General features: G+C 46.4%; 1 protein-coding gene across 1 annotated transcript; it reads left to right on the top strand.

The window, feature by feature from the left end:
• Positions 1-123: 123 nt before the first annotated feature.
• Positions 124-9,530, top strand: tmem51b (transmembrane protein 51b). Its single transcript, XM_008289514.1, has 3 exons — positions 124-288; positions 6,256-6,673; positions 9,086-9,530. Exons 2-3 carry the CDS (start codon positions 6,270-6,272, stop codon positions 9,528-9,530), a joined length of 849 nt encoding a protein of 282 aa, XP_008287736.1. The 5' UTR covers positions 124-288; positions 6,256-6,269.
• Positions 9,531-9,536: the final 6 nt, after the last annotated feature.

Below are 9,536 nucleotides of genomic sequence, written 5' to 3'. Positions count from 1 at the left end.
CTAGGACCGGGAGGAAGTGTACCTGAGCAGCACTAGGACCGGGAGGAGCAGACGCTGCTACCTGCGGAGCGACGCTTCACCCGCGCTGGGTTCTACAAAGTTCGGCTCAACTCGAGATTTATTAGAAGAACAATTAAGTCCAGTCGTGGTTTTAAAACCCAGACCGCTGAGCTGATCGGACCCTGGCTGTCTATGCTCGGTCCCCCCTCTGATCTTCCTGGAAACACCTGCGTGCTCAGGTGACTCACCGATGAAGAGGGAAGTCCTTGGGCTCTGAGCGGTGACAAGGTAAGGCCTCTTCTTGATCACTTCCCGCTGCGGACAGCTGAACCCGCAGCCTGTCTGTGCGGGGCTGAGGGCTCTGGGGTCCGGGTGGGTGGAGAGCAGAGAGCCGCTGCTGGAGGGTCACGTCCTCCTTCAGGTCCCTCCTTCTGCTCACACAATGAACGGACGGAGGGACGGAGGCTCCTGCAGCTCCTCTAACCGACCTCCTGCTCCAGGAGGGTCCCCTGGTCAGAGCTGCTGGTGTCACCCACAGGGAGAAGCAGTCAGGTCGCTGTTCAGGCTGCTTTCTATCTGCTGCTGGACTGATGGTGGAGAGGACACACCCATGCATGCTGGGAGCAGGTTCCCAGACATGAAGGAAATGACATTTAGTGTTCAGAGGCAGAAATCCCCCACGCTTGACCACCTTCAATGTGATTATTTATCACTTGATGATGATAAAATTTATCTAATTGAACATGGACCAAACTGCTTATTAATAATGTTCCAGTATTTTTCTGTTGTCCCTCCAGTCCTCCAGGTGGGAGCGCTACTGAAGTGGTTCCACCTATGATACCTGCTCAAATATTGGCTATAAATGCAAAAAACACAATTTAACCGTTATTTATATTCCATGTCTGGCGCCATATTCTACATTTTTAAGGCTCCTATTGGTGCCGATCACAGGGAGAGAAAACCAGAAAGGGCTCATGGTTGGTTTGAATATTGGAATAAAAAATAAACATGGACATTTATTTTATCATATAATTGTTTTGTGTTGTTCTATCAGAGCAGAACATCAGATGTACGCATCAGGTAGCCTGCAAAACGTCGGAGCTCTTCTGAAATGATGGCACTGAAGTCATTGCTGCACAGATTTGTGCTAAAATAAAAAGAGATAAAAGACATCAGCATGACCCCACAAATCTTTAATAATTAAGACTCTGTCACTCTGTTCAAGAATTAAGACCAAGTGGAACCAAACTTTCAACACGTTTTACTCAATGAGATTCACAGAAAAACACGTCAGACACACATGAGATGGTCAGACGTGTAGTTTTTATTAAATGTGGACCGACTCGGCCTCTACCAGCGTGATGAGGTAACATAGGACCTGTTGATCTGCTGTGTGTGATGCTGCACGTTAAATAGGTAAAAATCAGAGAGAAGCAGGTTTATCGAGTACAAATGTCATCGTCTGTATTTATTCCATAAGTCACAGATCAAACCAGGCAGAGTCGTGATGCTCTGATTCGTCTGCCGTGTCTCCTTGAGGGGATGCTGCATTTACCCCATTAATCATTTTTATGTAGACCAGACACTAAAAAGCCGAGCTGGCGTCCTCCCCCGACTTAATGAACGTGTCTGAGTTTAATGATTTGGTCCATTTAATAAAGTGGGAGCAGGATCAGAGCGTCCTTACACTATATAAACCTGCACAGACTTTGGAACAGTGAGGCTGGATAATTATCCAAATTAATGCAGATATTTTCTTTATATTGATGTTTAACAGTGAGACTAATCCTGCAGAAGGCCGTATAAGACTCCACTGTCACACATTATATATCCCTGTTCTCCTGACGGGGTACCGTTGTCTCCGCTGGTCGGGAGCAATAAACGGGTTTTGCATAAAAAGTCATTATTCAAAACCAACACGGTCAGAGATCCGACTTCTCAGGCTTCACGTTGGACTCCATGTTGTGCTCACGTCTGTGTCCTGTGAAACAACAGCAGGGAAGACACGAGGGAAATTATTTAGACTGTGATAATGAACCAAACTTCTGAAGAACAAACTCCTCGATGGAGCTGAACACATGTAGGTCCTCTTCCTGTCCCCACGTCGTCCAGAGCTTCTCCCTGCATCACGCCGTCCTCACCAGCAGACTGTTTGTTCTCAGAGCTGCAGGTACTGAAACCCTCCACAGTTTGGCTTGAAACCTTACAAACTTATTTTTCTTACAATTTACTGTCTATAGCCGACGATATCGAATCATCGCCCGCCTCTGAAGCGCTTACTCGATGACATGTCGAGGAGTTTTACAGACAATTGAGATCAAACTGTGTCTGTTTCAAGACGGTGTGTGTTTGTCTTTCAAAGAAGTCACAAAAAGCTGAAGCGGCACAAAACAGAAAAAGTAAAATGTCTGCAGAAAAAGTCCGACAGAGCTGCTTCAGTGTCATAAGAAGACACAGAGCAATCCTGATGAAAGTGTTGGTACCGGTTCTGTCAGTGACTGGGTGAACCACGGTCTGCGTTGTTTCCTCCAGCTCTCACATCCTCTGTGAATCACGACCACAGGAGCTCCTTCTGCACCAGAACAACAGCACAGATGCTAAATTGCAGAGTGTGCTCAGTACAAAGGGTTGGACTAATTAACTGGCATTTATTCACGCTGACGTAGTTTTAAACGCGTTGCCATCCTGTCATGGGAGCGCTGCAGCACAAAGCTCTGACAGCGACGGATACAAGAGGCTTTAACTGAAATGTGTTCATTAAAGAAGGAATAAAACAGCTTCAGTCACTGAAATAAGTTGAAACTGACAAAAATAATAATAAATAAAAATGTAATGAAAATCATAACGTTGCTTTGAATTGTGCTTCAACAGAAATATTTTAAAAATCCAGCCTGATGGGAGCCGTGAACTAACATGTAGCTGAACAACCCTCTGAGCCAATCACTGCCATCAGGTGTTTCCTGTAACTCTCAGTCAGACTCGTGCACCTGTTGACAGGTATGCTGGACCACTGCTCATCAGCAAAGGCCTCTCATTTGTCTGTGTTTTGTTTTTTTAAATTATTCTTTTCAACCACAATCCAAAAGCAACGTCTTATTTCACCAAATTATAATTTAGCAAATTTTTATTTATTATTACTTTTTTCAGTTTCTAGTTATTTGAGTGATTGATGTGCATTTAGTCTTTTCTTTAATGGAAGGTGATGAATACATGTGAGGATGACTGTGTGTTGAATTAACAGTAAATGTAAATTAAAATGAAGCAAACACTTCTTGGTGACGTTTCACAGATTACAGCATTTCTAATAGAAGCAAACAGTTGATTTACTGGAGCAACATGCAGCAATAAACCCTGTAACTGTTTTTGTGAACCCTAATGCTAATTCTTTAGTCTTGAGAAAGGCTTTAATGATATTTTAAAACACTTTAGGCCTGACTAACAGCGACATACTTTGTTTGTTTGTATATGACATATTTGTAGTATTTCCCGGTAACGCCCTGAGTCTGAAGCAAAGGTCCAGTGATTGATCGACTCTATCACGGCCAGTGTTTGCTGTAGAGTCGCTCACGTAATGCTGAGTCCTGCCATGAACAGAACTAGGTTTAGTGTCAGACAAGCGTGGAGTGAAGACCTTTCCCTTCATGTGTGTCTGCTGTGGAAATGAGCCACGGTTGGTGAGTAGTTTTAATGAGAACAAAGAGCGGCTGGCATAAGAAAACACAAATATGTGACCATGATGACGTATGTAGTTTACATAGTGTTTTTTAAAATCTGATGTAGTCCAGAGGTTAAGATTCATTGTGGTGTAATCAGTGCACACCTTCAGGAAGGAAAAAATCAAACAAGGCGTCGACTCAGTGCACGGCACAGTTTGATGGAGACTGAGGTGTTCTCATGGTGGTCGTGCTGCATCTGATTATACGAAACAACACGTTATTGATTACTGATGGTGCTGCACATCATTGAAAATGTTTATCTAAGACATTCAGATCCAAAATCTAATCATTCATAGATGATAAATGAGCACTTTCACTCTGTTTAGGTTGTTCTTCCTGATGTAAAGATGATGCTCTGTCGTCTGAACACCTTTTTTTTTTGGTCTCCGTCAGACATCACGCCCTGATGACTAACGACCTGCTCAACATTCACATGTGTGTCACAAACGTTAATCACTTTCAGAGAGTTCATAATGCTGCATCAGAGCTGAAGCATGTTGAGAATTAATCAGATATTATTTTAGAAATAAGGCATGACGAAGTTGATTCAGTAAATATCTTCTAGCGTCTGCTCCCTGTGCTTTGCTGGATGTCCTACTGAACTAAACACCTCTGGTTCAGCAGCTGTTGGTCTAAAAAAACAAAGCAGACACTTAATTGTCTAATCAGTAATATAACTGGCAGGTTAATTAGTTATGAAAACAACTATTGGTTGCTTTCCCAGTGTTCACATTTTGTTCAGTTGCTGTTCACGATGAGCTGAACGTATTTTTAATTCATGCAAATCCCCGACATCGTTCTGAACGTCGACACAAACACCACGGAGAGCCGGAGGATGTTTTCAGGGACACACATCTTTAAGCACCGAGGCTTCAGACACACGACTCCTTTATATATATATGAGTCCCAAAATTTCTTCTTTCCTTGATGCCCAGCAGCACCTTTCAGAACATCCCTGTAAACCAGAACCACTGACCAGGTGGAGAGCTGTCATGAATGCATGCTGCCTTTTTCTGGATACTTCCTGCAGGATGAGATTATTTGAACATGTTTTCTAAAACGTGATCACGGCTGTAGGTCATATAATGGTCTGTATAAGTCATATACAGTCTACACTGGTCTGACTTCAGAGGAACCGGTCTGCAGCGATGGTTCCTGAACCTGAGACGTCCTGAGCAGCAGCTTTCTGACATGTAAAACTTTATAAATGTGTTTTTATTTCTTACTCTGTAGGTTAAAGGTAGTGCACACAAAGACACAATAGCATGAACACTTAGAGCAGGGGTGTCCAGTCCTAGTCCTCGAGGGCCATAGTCCTGCATGTTTTAGATGTTTCCCTTCTTCCAACACACCTGATTCAGATGATCAGCTCATCACCAAGCTCTGCAGAAGCCTGATAACGATCCTGATCGTTTGAATCAGGTGTGTTGGAAGAAGGAAACATCTAAAACTTGCAGGATTGCGGCCCTCGAGGACCAGGATTGGACACCCCTGACTTAGAGGCTCCGTTCACAAAACACACAACCTCTGTGTCAACAAACAAACACATGAGAACCTTTGCAGCTCTCTGGCGGCGCTGTTGTCATCCTGTCCCCTACCTGTACGCTGGGAGCTGATTTTACTGTCTAGTTGTAGTTTGGTGTATGTGTGTGAGCTGCCAGATACTTCATTCCTGTGTCATTCCTCTCGCCGTCTGTCGGGTTCCTGTTTGTCGTGTTGGGACTTGTGTGGGTCTGCCGCTGCGCTGTCTGTTTTCTCTGGAACCTGTTTTCACGCCACTCGTTACGTTTTCCTGCAACCTGTTCTCCTGCTCGCTCACGCCTCAAAAATGTCGCCGCCTCGGCACCCGTCCTGTTCTTAAAGTTCCTCTCTTGGCAACGATCGAAGCCTTAAAATCGCATCTCTGTGCAGCTAAACTACACATTTAGGAGGTTTTTCCCCAAGAAGCTAATCCCTTTATGCCTTCAAATTGCTTAGATGTAGCTGTATACTTCAGTGTGCTCAGATGTATGAATATGCTAATCAGGCCCTACCTCGCTGTGCACTAAGCCCTGTGCTGCTCGCCTGCAGCTCCAGCTGCCCCCTCACCTTCCACTTCGCTCAAACGCTCCATGTTCTGGAGGCTGTTGTTTGATAAACTGCAATTTTAAGGTGGAAATGCTCAGACGTGGTGTTATTTCACTCATGATATGTCAAAACACCTCATGGACGTGTTAGCAAAGATCAAAACTTGATTTTTATGGGAGTGGATCTTCAAGAAGGCACCAACTAGAACTAATTCACTCACAGATAAAGCCAGATTCATGACAGTGAATGAATTCAGAAGAGACACGTTGAGGTTTTTCTGGAGCCATATGATGCTGCTTCATGCAGCGGCTCTGCTCATGTGATGGTGCTACAGAGGAACATGAACTCACTCTGGAATCTAATGATTAACAGGCAGGTAAACTGTAAACCCCTAAAGCGGGCAGTGGTCTGGCAGGAATGCTGTCCTGTGTGTCCTGCAGCCTTTAAACCTCTTCTGCTTTTTATTCTCTAGTTTCTCCTGCAGGTATGTGTTCCAGTCGGGGTTTATGCGGCGGCAACAGCCGCTCCAACAGGAACTCCGAGTCCTCCGGCTCTGGCGCCCACTACGCCCTGTGCGCTCTGGGAGTGGGTCTCATCGCCCTGGGCATCGTTATGATCGTGTGGACTGTGATCCCCATGGACGGGGAGGGTAAAAACACGGCCACGTCGGGTAACTCCACCACAGTGCCCGGGAGCAACGAGGACGACGACGAGTCGGACCACACGAAGTCGTCGTCGTCGGTGGCGATGGTGCTGGTTGGAGTCGGGGCGGCCATGTTGCTCTTGTCCATTTGCCTCGGCGTGAGGAGCAAGAGGAGGGCGCGCAACAGAAGCAACCAGCCGGCAGCAGGAGCGGCCGGCTTCATGGACCACGTGCAGGGAGAGCAGGAGTGAGTGATGACTTCTGGTTGTTTGTAACCCGGATGTGTTCAACGTACAACTATCTGGAACTGTGTGATACGAGTTACTGATTTCCAAACTTTAATATTGCAAAATTTATTTTAGTAGTAACACTGATTAAGTTGCTAAAAGTGGGCTGCAGATGGATCAGTGGTCAGCACTGTCGCCTCACAGCTAGAAGGTCGCCGGTAGGCGTCCCGGTGAGGACACTCGGGATCTTCCTGCGTGGAGTCTCCATGTTCTCCCCGTGCAGCGTGGGTTCTCTCCGGGTTCTCCGGCTTCCTCCCACAGTCCAGAAACATGCTGAGGTTAATTGGTGATTGTAAATTGTCCGTAGGTGTGAATGTGAGTGTGCTTGGTTGTCTGTCTCTAAGTGTAGCCCTGTGATAGACTGGTTACCTGTCCAGGTGAACCTGCCTTCACCCTGAGTCAGCTGGGATAGACTCCGCCCCCCATGACCCTAGTAATAGCCATAATGGATGGATGGATTTAATCTCTGACCAGCAGGTTCGACTCCAGAACCTACCTGTTATGAGGCAGCAGTGCTGACTACTGGGCCTCTGCGCTGCCCCAAATCCACACAAATAACTTTTAAAAAAAACCTGAAAAATATAATGAAAAGAAATGCTTCGCTCATACACCATGTAGCGGGTCAGTCTATCGAAGCAGGAAGGTTTCTAGATTTTATAGAGAAAAAAATCACAGAATCTCTTCAAATCTTGAACCCAGACTGATATAAATGGACGTGTTCTGGGTTTTACTTCTTGTACTGATGGGACTAAACAGCTATGGCTGCCTTTAGAGCAGCTCTAGTTGTTGTAGCATCATTTGATGGTGATGTGGACCTGCTGACAGGCACTTCACACATTAAACAGCAGCGCAGCATCATGCTAATCACAGAAATAATCCTCAATAAGTTCCTGATGTAACATAACACAGTGCTAAAGTAGTTAACATGGCTGCAGTCAGTGCTTTTGTTATGATGCACCAAATGATGGACTTGAAAGGGCTTGTTGGTAGTGATGAACCCACAAAGAATTAGCACCACACCTCGGCTCCATGCAGCTTCTCAGCCTCCTTAATCTTCTGGTTTTGGTTTTGTGGCTCCCAGCTTCACCGTCCCGCCTCACATCAGAATAGTTTTGAGCCGCAGCCGAGAACCTGATAAACCCTCTGTACACAAGCTGCTGAGCAACAAGCAGCAGACACCTGTGGCAGGTAACGGGGAACATGGTCGGATATCTAGAAGCTCAGGAGCCAGATGGTTCACTCAGGAGCTGATGGAGACCAAAGCAGAGCTGAAAGGGTGCAAGTGTTGGATTGATCAGAGGTGAACTACAAAGAAGGATTAAGGAGTCAAAGGGGTTCGTTGGTCCTAAATGTAGAGTTTTCAGTGACACCAAGGTGGCTCCAGGCTGACGGATGCTGCTCAGCTGACCTTCTCTGGAGGAGGTTCTGTTCACAGTTTTGGATTTAAATCAGCTGTACGATGCTTACTCCAACTCCGGTCCTTGTGAGCTGCTGTCCTGCAGGTTTTAGATGTTTCTGCAACACACCTGACTCACATTAATGGATCATTTACAGACTTGTGTAGAACTTGACAACAAGCTGCTGGAGATCCATTCATGTGAGTCAGGTGTGTTGCAGAAACATCTAAAACCTGCAGGACAGGAGCTCACGAGGAGATCCCTGGTATATGCATTCAGTCAGGGAGGCAACGGGTTTTATGTCTGGTCCTGATCTGCTGACGAGTCCATTTACGCTGCTGGGTTGCAGCCAATAAAACATAGATTAGAAAATCGATTCGTCTAGCGGTATTAATTACTGAGAACTTTCAATTAAAAACGTCATTCTGATGTGATCAAAGACTGAAGGGATTTTAAGCTGAATGCGATGCTCGAGAACCGTGTTTAAGTTTAAAGTTCTGGAGCTCCAGTGTGCACTGAGTGACAAAATGAATATATGAACTTACATGAGTAATCATTTTCCACCAGCATTTCTCTCGTTTGCAGTATTATTACCTGAATAAGTTTAATAATCTTTACAGTGTTCCATTAAAACAACCTTTGGATGGAAACAGCTGCTGCAAAGGGTCACATGATGCCCTTTTTGTATGCGTGTCCAGATTCTGGTTAAGAAAACCCGGGTTTGTGACGCCCATAACTTCTGATGAGTGTCTCAGGTTTTGTCAAGCCGGCTAACAAAGAGCCCGGCTCTGTTGAACCTGATTAATGCACGTCCCTCTGCTGGACACAAACACATGAATCTGAACTTATCACCAGTTTTCTTACTCGTTCTGTTTAGTGGTTTGCTTCTTCCTTTTGCTTTATGTGCTTCATCATGTCGTGTGTTCTGCTGACACTGGTTTCTCACTGAGGGTCACCTCTTGCCTCCCTGTCCAGAGCTGAAGAGCAGCCCACGTACAACGTGCCGAGCTACGAGGAGGTGGTGGGCAGCGGCGACTACCCCGTCCGTCACAGCAACCTTCGCCAGAGCACCTCGCAGCTGCCGTCCTACGAGGACATCATAGCCGCCGTGGAGAACGAGGGAGCAGAGCCCAGCAGCAACGCCACCGAGGACACGCCTCTCAGCGAATCCACGCCACAGCCCGCCGCCGAGCCTCAACCAGAACCGGCCGCCCTGGCGCCCAACCCCAGCCTGCCCACCCGCAGCAGCAGCCGGGCCAGCCGCTTACTGCGGCCCCTCCGGGTCAGGAGGATCAAGTCGGACAAGCTGCACCTGAAGGACTTCCGCCTCCAGATCCGCAGCCCCACACAGAACCCAGTGAACATCGAGCCCATCACGCCGCCTCCGCAGTACGACAACAAGATGCCCGAGTTACAGTAACGCCTC

This window comes from Stegastes partitus, unplaced genomic scaffold (genome assembly GCF_000690725.1).
Source record: "Stegastes partitus isolate 25-593 unplaced genomic scaffold, Stegastes_partitus-1.0.2 Scaffold14, whole genome shotgun sequence".
Taxonomy (NCBI): Eukaryota; Metazoa; Chordata; class Actinopteri; family Pomacentridae; genus Stegastes; species Stegastes partitus.
The sequence above is the reverse complement of the archived record's forward strand: the minus strand, read 5'-3'. Positions and strand labels throughout refer to the sequence as shown.